The sequence below is a fragment of the Saccopteryx bilineata genome, chromosome 12 (assembly GCF_036850765.1).
Source record: "Saccopteryx bilineata isolate mSacBil1 chromosome 12, mSacBil1_pri_phased_curated, whole genome shotgun sequence".
In the NCBI taxonomy this organism is placed as follows: domain Eukaryota; kingdom Metazoa; phylum Chordata; class Mammalia; order Chiroptera; family Emballonuridae; genus Saccopteryx; species Saccopteryx bilineata.
Window position 1 is genome coordinate 7,874,169 of NC_089501.1, and position 17,199 is coordinate 7,891,367.

General features: G+C 47.4%; 1 protein-coding gene and 1 non-coding gene across 2 annotated transcripts in view; both read left to right on the forward strand.

Moving 5' to 3' along the window:
* Window positions 1-17,199, forward strand: part of SLC16A10 (solute carrier family 16 member 10) — a 157,667-nt gene that overhangs the window by 124,382 nt on the left and 16,086 nt on the right. Inside the window, exon 4 of the mRNA XM_066247767.1 lies at window positions 2,583-2,726. Coding sequence (XP_066103864.1) covers window positions 2,583-2,726 — 144 coding nt within the window. The remainder of the gene's footprint in view (window positions 1-2,582; window positions 2,727-17,199) is intronic.
* Window positions 276-351, forward strand: TRNAD-GUC (transfer RNA aspartic acid (anticodon GUC)). The gene has a single exon. It is a non-coding gene; the product is annotated as a tRNA-Asp (tRNA).

A 17,199-nucleotide genomic window follows, 5' to 3' on the forward strand; every position in this document is an offset into this window, starting at 1 on the left:
AATGTATCCACTTATAGTTGCCTCACTTTAGTTCATTAATTACTTGTTATATGTGCCTTGACCGGGTAAACCCAGGGTTTTGAACCAGCAACCTCAGCGTTTCAGGTCAATTCTCTATCCACTGTGCCATCACAGGCTGGCAGGATCAGTAGGTATTAAAGATACAAAGATAGATTGGTGACAGATTAAGGAGAGCTTTTAATGTCAAACTAAGGAGCTTTTAATGTCAAACTTTTAATGTAGGCAGTGGACAACTGATAAATAAGGCATTGATGGCCCTGGCCGTTTGGCTCAGTGGTAGAGCGTCGGCCTGTCGTGCAGGAGTCCCAGGTTCGATTCCCGGCCAGGGTACACAGGAGAAGCACCCATCTGCTTTTCCACCCCTCCCCCTCTCCTTCCTCTCTGTCTCTCTCTTCCCCTCCCGCAGGCGAGGCTCCATTGGAACAAAGTTTGCCCGGGCGCTGAGGATGGCTCTGTGGCCTCTGCCTCAGGTGCAAAAATGGCTCTGGTTGCGACAGAGCAACGCCCCAGATGGGCAGAGCATCGCCCCCTGGTGGGCATGCTGGGTGGATCCCAGTCGGGCGCATGCAGGAGTCTGTCTGACTGCCTCCTCGTTTCCAACTTTGGAAAAATACAAAAAAAAAAAGGAATTGATGAAATTAAAGCCATAGTTAGGAGGACGATTTTGGACCAGTATGAAAACAGAAGAACAGTGCCCAGTTTTGAAAGAGAAAAGACAAATGTGATGGTGTTGGCATAACCACGGGGGCTCAAAAATGCTAAATGGAAGTCCTTTAAGGAGATCATCCATAAAGGCTACTAGTACCACTTGGGAACCACTGGGACCTTTTAACTTGCTGGGAAATCTGCTTTTCAGGCTTCCAGAATTCAGGCCAGTGTTTGGTGGAGGGTGGAGGGGGACAGTGAGTCTGAGTGAAACAGCTGTTTGTATTTGTCTTAACATCTCAGTAGGAGTGCAGACATGCCTTTTCTTCTTGTCGTGAGCAAGATCGATGGATCACTAAGAAAATGGAAGTGCGCCCTGGCCTGTTGGCTCAGCGGTAGAGCGTCGGCCTGGCATGCGGGGGACCTGGGTTCGATTCCCGGTCAGGGCACATAGGAGAAGTGCCCATTTGCTTCTCCACTCCTCCCCCTCTCCTTCCTCTCTGTCTCTCTCTTCCCCTCCCGCAGCCAAGGCTCCATTGGAGCAAGGATGGCCCGGGCGCTGGGGATGGCTCCTTGGCCTCTGCCCCAGGCGCTAGAGTGGCTCTGGTTGCGGCAGAGCGACGCCCCAGAGAGGCAGAGCATCGCCCCCTGGTGGGCAGAGCGTCGCCCCTGGTGGGCGTGCGGGGTGGATCCCGGTCAAGCGCATGCAGGAGTCTATCTGACTGTCTCTCCCCGTTTCCAGCTTCAGAAAAAAAAAAAGAAAATGGAAGTGCCCTGGCCGGTTGGCTCAGTGGTAGAGCGTCGGCCTGGCGTGCAGGAGTCCCAGGTTTGATTCCCGGCCAGGGCACACAGCAGAAGCATCCATCTGCTCCTCCACCCCTCCCTCTCTCCTTCCTCTCTGTCTCTCTCTTCCCTCCCACAGCCAAGACTCCATTGGAGCAAAGTTTGCCCAGGCGCTGAGGATGACTCTGTGGCCTCTACCTCAGGTGCTAGAATGGCTCTAGCATTCTAGCAACAGAGGGACGCCCCAGATGGGCAGAGCATCGCCCCCTGGTGGGCATGCCGGGTGGATACCGGTCGGGAGCATGCGGGAGTCTGTCTGACTGCCTCCTTGTTTCCAACTTCAGAAAAATACAAAAAAAAAGGAAGTGCTGAGAAAGGTGTGGCGAACTGAAACTTAGGGCTGTGGGAGCAAAGCTTACATTCAACATGAGTGCTGAGCTGCATGTTGTGTCATCTGACATAACACCTGCCTGGTCACACGGCCTCCTGAAACATTGTCAGGCTGTTGGTTTACAGCAGGGGTCTCCAAACTACGGCCCGTGGGCCACATGCGGCCCCCTGAGGCCATTTATCCGGCCCCCGAAGCACTTCTGGAAGAGTACCTCTTTCATTGGTGGTCAGTGAGAGGAGCATAGTTCCCATTGAAATATTGGTCAGTTTGTTGATTTAAATTTACTTGTTCTTTATTTTAAATATTGTATTTGTTCCCGTTTTGTTTTTTTACTTTAAAATAAGGTATGTGCAGTGTGCATAGGAATTTGTTCATAGTTTTTTTTATAGTCCGGCCCTCCAACGGTCTGAGAAACAGTGAACTGGCCCCCTGTGTAAAAAGTTTGGGGACCCCTGGTTTACAGTCACTGTTCTAAGTAGACTGTAAATTAAAGGAAAAGTCCCTTCAAAATAATTAGTCTAAAATTAATATCATTATTAACTTTGTTTCAGGTACTTTTCTAAGTTTTTTTATACAGACATTTAATCATCACAGCTCTCTTTTGAAGTACTATTGCTATCTCCATTTACCAATAAGGAAACTGAGGCGCTAGAGGTTAAGAACTTACCCAGGGTACAGTGACTCAAAGCTTGCCAAGTTTTCCCATCACATTGAGTGTGGCTTCCTTCACTTTGGTCTTCAGGTGAAATATGTGAATGAGAGGTTTCAAGATAAAAGCAACGAAGAGGTGGTTCTCACGTGCATTGGCATCACTTCGGGAGTTGGACGGCTGCTTTTTGGCCGGATCGCAGACTATGTGCCTGGTGTGAAGAAGGTTTATCTACAGGTACTTTCTTTAGTCCTTTCCCCCAGCAAAATTATTCCATCACCTGGAATCCATGACTCATTGTTTGTATTTATTTGCTTAAATTTTTCTGTAAAAATGAGGTCTATATTCTAGAACCTTACTTCTACAAGCAGGTTTTCAAGGGCAAAATAAGTTATAAGTTTTGGGTTTTCAACATGAAAAATTGGTGATCAGACAACAATCTTCTTTGTTTTGTCATGGAACTGCACCAAACCAAAATACTTTTTTGCCCTTTAATTCGCTAAGAAGAGTATTCTTGGCATAGTTCTTGTAATCAGGCGCCTTTTGCAATATCTTGTGAAATTCAGGGGTGTGTATGTTTGTCTTTTGAGCTTCTTTATTGCAAATTGCCTTCTGGGTATTGTACAGTACACCCAAAACAAATGCTAATTCTAAAATTATAAGAACCTCATCCAACAAGTATTTAAGTGACTTTTCCATGCCAGACACGGTGTTAAATGCTACAGATGGAACATGGTGTGTGCCCTCAATTAGTAGCTAATGGTCTCATGGGGACACAGATAACAGTGTTACAGCACAGTGGAATAATGGGCATGTTAGATTGGTGCCATAGCAACATAGGCTCCAAGCATCCGAATCTCTAGTGCGGGGCCTCCTGGGCTGGCAGAGTATTGAGAGGTGAGTAGTAGGTGGATAAAGAAAATAGAAAATGGTGTTCCAAGCAGAGGAAACCAAAGAGGTGTAGATGTGGTGGAGTATATTTTGTCTGGAAAACTGAATGTTTGAATGGAAGAAAGAATAGTAGATTGATTGGCTGGGGAGGTGGGGCGGGAATAAGCAGGAGCCAGGTTGGAAAGGTCCTTTATGAGCACAAAAGAGGATAAACTCTATCCTGAAATTTACCAGGAGCCATTAAAGGATTTTAAACAAGAGGATGACATGACATGGGATGTATTTTATAAAATTTAATCCAATAACTATGAAGGGTAGAATGAAGTGGAGGAGGAGTAAGAGTTGAGGTCACCAGAGGCCACATATTGAATGGTTTCACTTCTATGAAGTTTACAGAACAGGCAGCTCCATAGAGACTGAAGTCAGTTAGTGGTTGCCAGAGGCTGGGGGAGGAGGGAGTGGAGAGTAAGTGCTCCTGGCTGTGGGGTTTGGGTTTCTTTTGGGGGTGATTTAAATACTCTAAAATTAGACACTATTGATGGTTATACAACCTTGTTAATGAACTAAAAGTCATTGAACTGTGTACTTTAAATGGATGAATTTTACGATATATATACTTATATTTTAGTAAGGCTGTTATTTAAAAGAAGAGTGGAGGCAGGGGGACTAGTTGCAGACTACTGCAGTACTCTTGGCAGAGATACCAGAATCAAACAGTAAAATAATGATACAGGGAATGAGAGGTCGATGGAGCCACCTAAGCTGAGTCTGAGATTTGTGGCTCAGAGAACAGAGTGGATAGTTTTGCTGTTTTATCAAGATCAGTAATTCAGTAAATTGGAGTAAGATGATGACTTCACTTTTGCCATGTTAAGTTAGTGGTACTTGTAGGACAGCCAGGTTGAATTTGGAGCTCCTGAGAGAGTCTAGATAAGAGACCTTTGGGACTTTGGCATTCATGGGCCGCATGGGGTGAATGGAAGACCAGAGGTATGAAACAGACCCACAGGGAGTGGTAGGGCACAGAGTGTTGCCAGGGCCAGCAGTGGTCAGCAGAGCCGCCAGTAACTAAAGAGAGGGCAGGCGTGTTAAAGACAAAAAGGTTTTCATTGGATTTAGCAGTAGAAGTGCCAGTGGAGTGGCAGGTGCAAAAGACTGATCATGACCAGCTGAGTCAATGGAAATGTAGACAACTTTGCCCAAAAGCCTGGCTGTGGAAGGAAGGTAAAGGAGAGCCAAAAGGGGGTTGGGGGGTTGGGGGTTGAGCATGTGTGTTCACTATGAAGAGGAGATGCAATATTTGAGCAGGGCCTTGAAGGGCACAGGAAAATGATTGGGAAAAGCAGATAAAGTAACTTACTGTGTATGGATGTGAAAGTTGGATGTGAAGAAGGCTGATAGAAAAAATTGATTCATTGAAATAAGATGTTGGGGGAGAGCTCTACGGATACCCTGGACTGCCAGAAAGACAAACAGGTGGGTCCTAGAGCGAATGAAGCCTGAAACATCACTGGCAGCAAAAATGACAAAACTGAAGCCGTCCTACTTTGGGCACATCATGAGAATGCAGGGTTCTTTGGAAAAGACAATAATGCCGAGAAAAATAGAAGGCAGCAGGATGAGAAGAAGACCATATATTAGATCAGTGTTTCCCAACCTTTTTTGTGCCATGCCCCACCTTAACCTTTCTAAAATTTTTATGTCCCCCTCTATGTAACATACATAATTTTTAACATTAAAAAATTGATTTGTTCAGTTAATAAACATAAATGATAGGTTCTAGGAAGAAATCACTATGAAATTGTTAACAAAACACAGTAAGTAAAATTTCAAAACATATAATGAAAAACAGAAATTTAAATTCCAAATAATTTTAATACAGATTTTTCTATATTAATTTATTATTTTAATTTAGTGTGATCCTTGCGCTTGATGCTTGCTGCACAGAGATTTTTATATTAGGTTCCAATTTGGTTAGCTTTAGTCTCAAGTCTCCACATTGTGTTATATCCAGCCAATTTCTTTTTTTTACCAGTAAATCATTTACAGCACTAAATCCACATTCAGCTAAAAATGAAGATGGAAACGGTAGCAATAGTTTTCTTGCACATTTGGTTGAATTTGGGTATTTGATTTCTGTTTCCTCACAAAGCCATGTCATCGCTCCTTTGATATTAAATAAAGCTTTAACTGACTCATCATTTTGCAATTCTGCGAGTTCTTCTTGATACTGCATATTTGATATATCAGACAAATCCACTAACATTGGCTGCATCATCCATGTTGGGAAATCAATTTGTTTTAAATCAGAAAATCTTTCTTTTAAATTAGCCGATAGAAATTCAAATGATTGACAATAACAAGTAAAGCGGTATCAGTTACTTCACATTTTTGGAGCCAATGAAACTGTTTAAAGTTTTTGTTGTTAATATGTTTCTGACATAACTCAATATTGGTAATGAAACCAAGTATCTTTGCTTTTGCATCAACAAGAGTTTTATTTGTTCCTTGAAATTGCTTATTTAATATATTTAGTTTTTCAAAGATATCGGCTAAATAGCTCACAAATGCTTTGCAATCTATTGTTAACAGATACTTCATTTCAGGTTTGTCGCTTAAAAAACCACTAAGAGTATCAAACAGTTCCATAAAACTTTTCAAACAGTTTCCTTTAGATAGCCATCTTACCTCAGTATGAAGTAAAAGTCTCACATGGTCTTCATTTTGTTCTTCACAAAATAGCTTGAGAAGATGCTCACATTTGGCACTAGCTTTAATAGCATTAACACACTTTATTACTGTATGTAATACTTCATTCAGAACAGGCGAGATGTTTTTAGCTACCAAGTTTTCCCTATGAATAACACAATGCACAAGAATCATTTCTGGATTCGCATTTTCATCAATTTTAAGCAGCCATTTTTCTTGCCCATCATATTGGGAGCACCATCTGCAGCACAAGATGTTATATTTTTCATTGGTATATCATTGACATCTAAGTAGTTTTTTTAGCTTATTATATATATCTTTGGAGGAGTGGTGCTTTCTAATCTTTTACAGAACAACATTTCTTCAGCAAAATGTCCTTTATCAATATATCTTACGTAAGTTATCAATACTGCCTCACTTCTCTCAAAGTTGATTCTTCCATTTGCAAGAAGAATTTTCTTGTTTTCAGCTTTTCAATAAGTTGTTTTTCAATATCCTCACTCATTTCGTCTATTCTTCTGCTAACAGTATTGTCACTGAGTGGCATAGCTTTTACATCTTTGTCATCTTTTTCTTTTTTTTTTCTTCTTTTTTTATTTTTTATTTTTTGTATTTTTTTTTTCTAAAGCTGGAAACGGGGAGACAGTCAGACAGACTCCCGCATGTGCCCGACCGGGATCCACCCGGCACGCCCACCAGGGGCAACGCTCTGCCCACCAGGGGGCGATGCTCTGCCCCTCCGGGGGGTCGCTCTGCCGCGACCAGAGCCACTCTAGCGCCTGGGGCAGAGGCCAAGGAGCCATCCCCAGCGCCCGGGCCATCTTTGCTCCAATGGAGCCTTGGCTGTGGGAGGGGAAGAGAGAGACAGAGGGGAAGGAGGGGGGTGGAGAAGCAAATGGGCGCTTTTCCTATGTGCCCTGGCTGGGAATCGAACCTGGGTCCCCCGCACGCCAGGCCGATGCTCTACCGCTGAGCCAACCAGCCAGGGCCTGTCATCTTTTTCAAGAACCGTTTTAAGAAATGCTGATATTGACGATTTTATTAAATTCTCTCCTATAGTGTGATTTTCTCCAGTTTTAGCGATGAATAAAGAAATTTGATAACTAGCCTCAAGAACACGATTATTAGTTGAAGTATGAGCAGGAAATAGAGACTTTAATGTTGTTCTTTTTTCAAAATTTTTCTTTAAAGTTTTAAAGTAACTCAAATCTGAATTAATATGAGCACTATGTTTCGCCTTCAAATGCTCCTCAAGACAACCTTGTTTCATTGATTTGTTGGTCAAGCATTGCTGGCATAAAAGACAAAAAGGAATCCACTCATCATGAACAGCGGGTATGAACCCAAATTTTAAATATTCCTCCGAATATTGACGAGTTTTTTTCTTGCTTGCACCACTCATTTTACTATGGGCTATAAGAAATAAAAATAAGATCAATTAAAAACTAATATTAGGATATGTGTTAAAATATATTCAGTGTGACATAGAGTAAACATATACTAAAAATTCATATTTATTTAAATGTATATAACACATTTACTACACTACCACCGCAAATCAAAAGGTATCTATATTTTTTCCACTTGACAAAATTTTCTGGAAAGTTATGCTTCTAAAATTAAAATTGTTGTGCATGCACTATTATAGCCCCAATAATATGTATAAAATATTAGTGCTTTCTAGCCCTGATGCAAGAAGTACTTAATAAAGAGTTTAATATTGTTAAAAATAAAATCAAATACTTACCAATTATATCTATACAATATATATGTATATTTATTAAATCAACAAGCTTTTACAACAGTTTTGACTGACACTTATTTCAAATTAACACCAACTGAATGATGTGAAACACTACAGAAGTTGCGATGGGCCAATTAGGTGAGAATAACTGCGTTGTTTAGCGAGTTTTTAAAACGTCCGGGGTTCCCCACGGCAGACGGCACGCTCCGCGGTGAACCCAGGACGAAGTTTACTTGACGACGCCAATCACCCAGTTGATATTTTGGTCTCATCAAACGAAGTTATAGTTAATAATTATTTACCGCAATTATTTAAGAATTGCATTTTTTGTTAAATTTGGCACCGATATCTAGCATTGCATTTAAATGGCCCAGGGCGAAAGAGTTCAAGTCGTGTCGAGTCCATTTTCAAATTGCCCCCCTTAACTATCGAATTGCCCCCCTGTGGGGCGTGGGCCCCACGTTGGGAAACACCGTATTAGATGGACTGAGTGTATAAGACGCCATGGATATGAGTGTACAGGAGCTGAGCAGGGCTGTTAAGGACAGAGCAGGTGGACACCATTCATTCATAGGGTCACCAGGCGCCAGCCCACTCAGTAGAATGCAACACACACAAAATTGATTTAAAGTAATAACAAACACTACATAGTGAGCACTTCCACATGTGTTATCTCCTTTACCCCTTGCCTGGCCCCTTGGGGAAGGTGCTGTTGCCTTTTCCACTTACAGATATGAACACTGAGGGGCAGAGAGGCTGTCTTGCTGTGTGTTCTGTGTGAGCATCAGTTCAGGCAGAGAGCCACAGGAAGGAGTCTGGTGATACAGCTAGGAGGAAGTGGGGGAGAATGCGCCTTTTTAAAGCATTTACTGTATGTACTCTGATCATTCTCCCTTCTTTTACTATCTAATTGTGGATATCCTTGTCAAGCATTTGACTGAACCTTTGGTCTTCTCAAGTGTCAAGGGAGCCCTCTAACGGATATTTATTACATTACAAACTTTCAGCTTCTTTTTCATTCATTCAAAAAACTCTGGACATAGCCTACATGGAGAACTCACACCCACAGCGTGGAACAGTGCTCCTGCAGCCTCGCGGAAGGAAGTCGCACCACCTACAGCGTCCCCAGTCTGGCATATTTTTGTTTTGAGGAACAAAAGCCATGGGGAAGGTGGCATAAGGATGATAAAGGAACCATATTATTTCATTTCATTTTCTCTTTCTTTCTTTCTCCCTTTTTATTAAGTAAGAGGCAGGAGACAGGGAGGCAAAGACAGACTCCTGCATGCTCCCCAACTGGGACCCACCCAGCAAGCCCCCTACAAGGCTGTGCTCTGCCTATCTGCAGCTGCTGCTCCATTGCTATCTGGGACAACTGAGCTATTTCAGCACCTGAGGCAGAGGTCATGGAGCCATCCTCAGTGCCGGGGCCAAATTGCTCGAACCATTTGAGCCGTGGCTGCAAGAGGGAAGGAGGGTGGTGGGGAGAAGCAGATGGTTACTTCTCCTGTGTGCCCTGACCGGAATCAAACCGGGGACATTCACACACCAGCCCGATGCTCTACCACTGAGCCAACTGGCCAGGGTCTTCATTTCAATGAATGAATGAGAGAGAGAGAGAAAGAAAAGAATGAAAGAACGAAAGAAAGAAAGGAAGAAAGAAAGAAAGAGAAAGGAAAGAAAGAGAAAGAAAGAAAAAGAAAGAGAAAGAAAGAAAGAAAGAAAGAAAAGAAAAGAAAAAAAAAGAAAGAGAAAATCTAAGTGTTTACTGCACTCCGAGCACCAGCCTGGACCCGGTGGGGTGATATAAATAAGACACATGGTCCCTGAGTTCCTGGGGCAGGAAGAGGCAGGGAAAACTAGGCGTGTGTGGGAAGACAGGCGGACGGAGAGCGGGAAGGTAAAAGGCTGAAGAGCCGGAGGCCACAGGGTCTTGGAACCAGGATGGAGAGATTTTACTTTAAGTGTAGTGGGTGTTTGTTAGAAAATAATATGGCCTGGTTTTACATTTAAACATCACTGTGGTTACCCTGTGTGTGTCTAACGGATACTGAGAGGAAGCCATGTGAGGAGGGGAGGAGGACCACGTGGGAAATCAGTGGAAGGGCTGGTGAGAGCGGATGCAGGTCCGCTCAGCGCAGGGGCCCGGTGAGAGCGGATGCAGGACCTATCAGCGCAGGGGCCCGGTGAGAGCGGATGCAGGTCCGCTCAGCGCAGGGGCCCGGTGAGAGCGGATGGACGAGCGCTCAGCGCAGCGGCCGGGTGAGAGCGGATGCAGGTCCGCTCAGCGCAGGGGCCCGGTGAGAGCGGATGCAGGTCCGCTCAGCGCAGGGGCCCGGTGAGAGCGGATGCAGGTCCGCTCAGCGTAGGGGCCCGGTGAGAGCGGATGCAGGTCTGCTCAGCGCAGCGGCCGGGTGACAGCAGATGGACGAGCGCTCAGCGCAGGGGCCCGGTGAGAGCGGATGCAGGTCCGCTCAGCGCAGGGGCCCGGTGAGAGCGGATGCAGGTCTGCTCAGCGCAGCGGCCGGGTGACAGCAGATGGACGAGCGCTCAGCGCAGGGGCCCGGTGAGAGCGGATGCAGGTCCGCTCAGCGCAGGGGCCCGGTGAGAGCGGATGCAGGACCGCTCAGCGCAGGGGCCCGGTGAGAGCGGATGCAGGTCCGCTCAGCGCAGGGGCCCGGTGAGAGCGGATGCAGGTCCGCTCAGCGCAGGGGCCCGGTGAGAGCGGATGCAGGTCCGCTCAGCGCAGGGGCCCGGTGAGAGCGGATGCAGGTCTGCTCAGCGCAGCGGCCGGGTGACAGCAGATGGACGAGCGCTCAGCGCAGGGGCCCGGTGAGAGCGGATGCAGGTCCGCTCAGCGCAGGGGCCCGGTGAGAGCGGATGGACGAGCGCTCAGCGCAGCGGCCGGGTGAGAGCGGATGCAGGTCCGCTCAGCGCAGGGGCCCGGTGAGAGCGGATGCATGTCCGCTCAGCGCAGCGGCCGGGTGAGAGCGGATGCATGTCCGCTCAGCGCAGCGGCCGGGTGAGAGCGGATGGACGAGCGCTCAGCGCAGAGGCCGGGTGAGAGCGGATGGACGAGCGCTCAGCGCAGAGGCCGGGAGAGAGCGGATGGACGAGCGCTCAGCGCAGCGGCCGGGTGAGAGCGGATGCAGGACCGCTCAGCGTGGCGGCCGGGTGAGAGCGGATGCCGGACCGCTCAGCGTGGCGGCCGGGTGAGAGCGGATGGACGAGCGCTCAGCTCAGCAGCCGGGTGAGAGCGGACGGACGAGCGCTCAGCGCAGCGGCCGGGTGAGAGTGGATGCCGGTCCGCTCAGCGCGGCGGCCGGGTGAGAGCGGACGGACGAGCGCTCAGCTCAGCAGCCGGGTGAGAGCGGACGGACGAGCGCTCAGCGCAGCGGCTGGATGAGAGCGGATGCAGGTTCACCAAGGTGCCACACTGGGGGAAGTCATGGTGTATTTTACACCTCAACGTTTCACTCCAACTTTTAAAAAAAATTCTTACTACAGGTAGGGTAGTCAGGTCGTTTACAACATTTTGGGGGCACATTTTAATACTCATTATATTTAACTTACAAAGGAAAATACAGGCTTTACTAATCTCTCCCATGTTTGGTCAGTAGTAACACAGCAGTTAGAAGTCAGTCATTTGGTTTTGGATTGGATGTTAGTCACACTACTTTTAGGTCCCGTTTTAGGTCTTATCTGGTTGGTTTTTAATTTTTTTTTTCCATCCAGATGGATGGGGTACAGTCACAGGTGAGATGACTGCATTTCAGAGACGCCTGCAGAGTGTCCTGTGGCCGCTGGGGGCCGCTGAGGGGCCGTCCTGTGAACGCAGGGGCACAGGAGCCAGCCCGCACAGGCCCACCATGCGGGGCACAGGAGCCAGCCCGCACAGGCCCACCAGCGGTTACTGGACTGCCCTGCACAGCGCTCCCCTGTTGTCTCTTCCTGGCTTCCCTGCCCCAGCTCCTAACATTCAATGTGGTTTTTTATTCTTAGCTTTCTTCTTAGCTGCAATCAATAACTGCTCTGCCTATTTCCATATTCCTCACTTCCTGTCCTCTTTTCCTCCCTTGTCTGCCTTTGGGCCCAGCCTTTCAGAATTGGAATGCTCCTGATGCTTACCTCTCTCTCCTTCCTCTGTTGGTGTTTTCTCAGACCTACCCGCTTTCTGCTTTCACTGTTACAGCTTAACCTCCTGGGGCTATGAGAATTCTCTCCCATCCTGTCCCTTGAAGCCACTCCTGAGTGGCAGCTGGGCACAGAACACACTTTATACAACCTCCTACACAGTCTGATTTCTGGTCAGAGTCATCCCGGGTTTGTGAGGCTGCAGAGCAGAAAAGCAAAGGCTCTGGAGTGGACAGTATCACCAGCCCCGCCACCTGTCTCCAGAACAGGCTGTGGTGAGCATTCATGGTGACATCTTATATAAAGTGCTGGGCTAGGGTGGAGGGTAAAGGAATCTTTGCTTTTATTATTGCTTTAATATTCTATCAAACACTAAGGCAGATCCTGATTTGGAACAGGTCTCAAGAAAGGAGACCTTGGTTATCCTGAACTGGAGACTTTGTCATAAGTAACAGTTTAGGAGTATATCTCACACTTTTGCTTAATAGTTCTGAATTCGAACTTCCATCAAGGTCCTGGGTTCCGGCTACTTCAGCCTAACAATGTTAAATCCTGAGTGAAGAGGTAACTGAACTGCATTATGTGGAATAATAATGGTTAAGAAAATCTTTGTAAAGGTTCCCAGAGTATGTACTTCATTGGGAAGAGGAAAGGCTGTGTTCTGTTATTTCCTTACCATCACTCCTAACTTCACAGGCCTGCTTTTCTAGTTGCCATTAACTTATTACAGGTTTGTGTCTCCAACATCTAACTGTCTCAGAAGTGTGAGAGTGTTTCAGAGGTTTGGAAATTATAACACTGTAATGAAAGAACTGAAAATTTTGGATTTGGATCACTTTCCCATTGTGTCCTATTTCTGTGTGACATGGTGTAAGCCGGGCTGCCGCCGCCATTATGGCCATTCACATGCAGATTCTCATTAAATTCAGGCAGACGGTAGGCAGAGTCAGAGGATGGTGGGCCGTTCTGTTTGTCGGTGTCTCACCAGGACAGGCCAGCCACAAGAAAAGCCAAGGGAAACGCAGAACACCTGCTTCTCCCACGGAGGACAAGAGACTCGGGAGAAGAGAAAGAAATCCTCCTGCCCCTCTTGGTGGGGGGAAAGGGGGGGGCAAAATCTCTCTTCCAGGAAACATTAGCAAGACAACGGCCCCTCCCAATCAGGAAGGCGACCTGCAACCTCACAGACCACTATATCCGACATTGCCCAGCCCCCAATGCAAACCACAAGTGAGCAAACACAAACATCATATTTACGAACTTATTTGACCAACATTCCACCCCTTTGCTCGCTTTACAATCTACACCACAGGTATCTTCCATGATGGTCACTGTGCGAGGAGTGAGGTCATTGCATAAACGGAAACAGTACAAAGTACAGCAATAGAATTACCAAATCATAACGTGTAAAGCCAGTAGCCACGGCCACCATCACAGCCGCCTGGGCCATGCAGGTTCACATTTGCTTCAGACAAATGGTAATGAAATAACAGAGCCATGAACTGGTGGGCCATTAGCTTTAATCCTAGCTAGCACCCAGCGGGCAAGAAATACACACAGTGGGAAAACACTTCCCTTTCCATTCAGGGCTCCCAAAGCCACTGACTTATCTGAGTTTCCTAGGATCAAAGGTTTGTACCTCACCAGCCTTATTCATCTTTGTTCCCCATCTCCTCTCTGCACAAACTGATTTCTTCAGCACTCTGCCATCTTGGCTACTTCTCTTCTTCTCCACGTGGCCTCTCTGCTCTCCTCTCTGCTCTCTTCTCTAATGCTAATCTCAGGAACCGAGAGAGAGCAAGCTCCCAGTCTGCTCCATTTTATAGTGTAGAAAACAAAACCTTTAATCCAGTATACAAACAACGAAGTCTCTGATACAAAGTCACTTAGGGTGGGAAAGGCTTAGTCTTAAAACTAAGCCTTAGGGCCCTGGCCCATTGGCTCAGTGGTAGAGCGTCAGCCTGGCGTGCAGGAGTCCCAGGTTTGATTCCCAGCCAGGGCACACAAGAGAAGCGCCCATCTGCTTCTCCACCCCTCCCCCTCTCCTTCCTCTGTCTCTCTCTTCCCCTCCCGCAGCCAAGGCTCCATTGGAGCAAAGTTGGCCCGGGCGCTGTGGATGGCTCTGTGGCCTCTGCCTCAGGCGCTAGAATAATGGCTCTTGTTGCAACAGAGCAATGTCCCAGTTGGGCAGCGCATCGCCCCCTGGTGGGCATGCCGGGTGGATCCCAGTCGGGCGCATGCGGGAGTCTGTCTGACTGCCTCCCCATTTCCAACTTCAGAAAAATACAAAAAACAAAACAAACAAAGAAAAACAACTAAGCCTTAGGATATAACTACCCTGCCTGCTTACAGCCTGTCCCCCACACCCAATGCAAACTATAAGTGAGCAAACCAATATATCATATTTACAAACTTATTTGACCAACATTCCACCCCTTTTGCTCACTTACAATCTAAAGCGCAGGTATTCCTGCACAAGGAAATTAGGCACATTACACAAATTACAACAACATGACAAATCATACAATTTCAACAATTACAAAGGTACATTTCACCAGTCTCTGAGCACTTTACCAAAAGCACAAAATGTCCTCGGCCTTCTTTCTAGCCATGAGAAAAGCTTCCCGGGGAAGGGGGAGGGCCTCCAGCAAAGCCGCCCCCCACCCCCATGAGGGTATTTCACATTGTCCAAAATCCGTAAGTCCATCCAACAAAGGAGCCAGTGCCCACTCTGGTAGTAGTCCAGGAATCAGTCCACGCACATGGGGCCTCAGCCACCCTCCTTATTCCTGCCGTCCTGGCAGGTCTTACACTGTCCCAAAGAGGAGCACATGGCAATGGCAGTCAGCATTTCCATCTCTGCTCTGGAGAGCATGATGGCAGTCACTCCTATGTCCCAAAATCGGAGACCTACCAGGGGCATAGTAAGTACTCCTTGCTGCTGGGCTCTCACCTTCTGGAGACTGAGTCGCAGCTCCTGCCCAATTCTCCTCATCCTCCAAAGAGGAACTGAAAACACCAGCTCCTGCTGCTGAGCTCGAGCCCCGGGCCGCTGCCGCCTTCTGGTCTGTGGGCCTTGCAGCCCCAACTCCAGCCTCAGCCCTGGCCTCCCACCGCTGCTGGCTATCCTCAACATCCAGGGCAATCTGCGACTCATGAACCTGTGATTCCTTCTCCAGCAGCTGCTCCATTTCCAAGCGAATCTCACGAACCTGGTCGGCCTCCTTCTCCGGTGCTTGCTCCAGCTCCTTCCACTGCTCGGTTGGCAGATCCCAGGCAGCCTCTTCCACAGAGCTCTCGGTTTCCTCACTCATGGCTGTAAAACTCAGCCAGCCTACGGTCCCCAAAAGGACAGCCATAGGGAACCATAATAGCAGCCAGTCCTCTACTCCACCTCTTCAAAGGTGGTGGTGGCTCCATACCGAACTTGTCCAAATCCTGTCAGAGACTACACCAAATGTAAAGCCAGTAGCCACGGCCATCATCATAGCTGCCTGGCCCATGCAGGTTCTCATTTGATTCAGATGGTAATTGTTGGTCAAATAAGTTTTTAAATATGATATATGTTTGCTTGCTTATAGTTTGCATTGGGTGTGGGGGACAGGCTGTAAGCTGGCAGGGTGGTTATGGCCTAAGGCAGGGGTCCCCAAACTACGGCCTGCAGGCCACATGCAGTCCCCTGAGGCCATTTATCTGGCCCCTGCCGCACTTACGGAAGGGGCACCTCTTTCATTGGTGGTCAGTGAGAGGAGCACAGGATGCAGATGCAAAGCGTGGCATCGCTCACGTACAGTACTACTTCTGGTGACAAGGGACACATGTGTCACGGCTCCGGAAGCACGTCATATCACTTGTTACGGCTAGCAGTGACAAATATGGAACCGGACACTGACCATCTCATTAGCTAAAAGCAGGCCCATAGTTCCCATTGAAATACTGGTCAGTTTGTTGATTTAAATTTACTTGTTCTTTATTTTAAATATTGAATTTGTTTCCATTGTTTTTTTACTTTAAAATAAGATATGTGCAGTGTGCATAGGGATTTGTTTATAGTTTTTTTTTTTATAGTCCGGCCCTCCAACGGTCTGAGGGACAGTGAACTGGCCCCCTGTGTAAAAGGTTTGGGGACCCCTGGCCTGAGGCTTAGTTTTAAGACTAAGCTTTTCCCCACACCCTTGACTGATTGCATGATGTGGGGTGGTGCACTCTCATGAGGAATCCCATTATGCCTCAGATAAGTGACTTTGTGTCAGAGACTTCCTTGTTTGTATATTGGATTAAAGGTTTTGATTTCTACACTATAAAGTGGGGCAGACCAAGTTCCTGAGATTAGCATTAGAGAGGAGAGCAGAGAAAGGCCACATGGAGAAGGGGAGAGGCAGCCAAGATGGCAGAGTGCTGAAGGAGAAGAGTTTGTGTAGAGAGAAGGAGATGGGGAACAGAGGTGAATAAGACTGGTGAGGTAGACACCTTTTTTTTTTTTCCAAAGACAAGACTCCTGCATGCGCCTGACCGGGATCCACCCGGCATGCCCACCAGGGGGCGATGCTTTGCCCCTCTAGGGCGTCGCTCTGTTGCATTCAGAGCCATTCTAGTGCCTGAGGCAGAGGCCACAGAGCTATCCCCATTGCCCGGGCCATCTTTGCGCCAATGGAGCCTCGCTGCGGGAGGGGAAGAGAGAGACAGAGAGGAAGGAGAGGGGGAGGGGTGGAGAAGCAAATGGGTGCCTCTCCTGTGTGCCCTGGCCGGGAATCGAACTCGGGACTCCTGCACACCAGGCCGATGCTCTACCGCTGAGCCAACCGGCCAGGGCCTAGACACCTTTGATTCTAGGAAATTCAGGTAAGTCAGTAGCTTTGTGAGCACTGAATGAGTGGGTTTTGGAGCCCAGCGTGTGTCTTACTTGCCCGCCGGGTGCAAGCTAGGATTAAAGCTAATGGACCACCAGTTCTTGGCTCCATTGTTCCATCACCATATGTCCAAATCCAATGCGAACCTGCATGGGCCCAGCGGCTGTGATGGTGGCCATGGCTACTGGCTTTCCAGTAATGAAACGACGGAGCCAAGAACTGGTGGGCCATTACCTTTAATCCTAGCTTGCACCCAGCGGGCAAGAAATACACACAGTGGGAAAACACTTCCCTTTCCATTCAGGGCTCCCAAAGCCACTGACCCGAGTTTTCCTAGGATCAAAGGTTTCTAGCTCACTAGCCTTATTCACCTCTGTTCCCC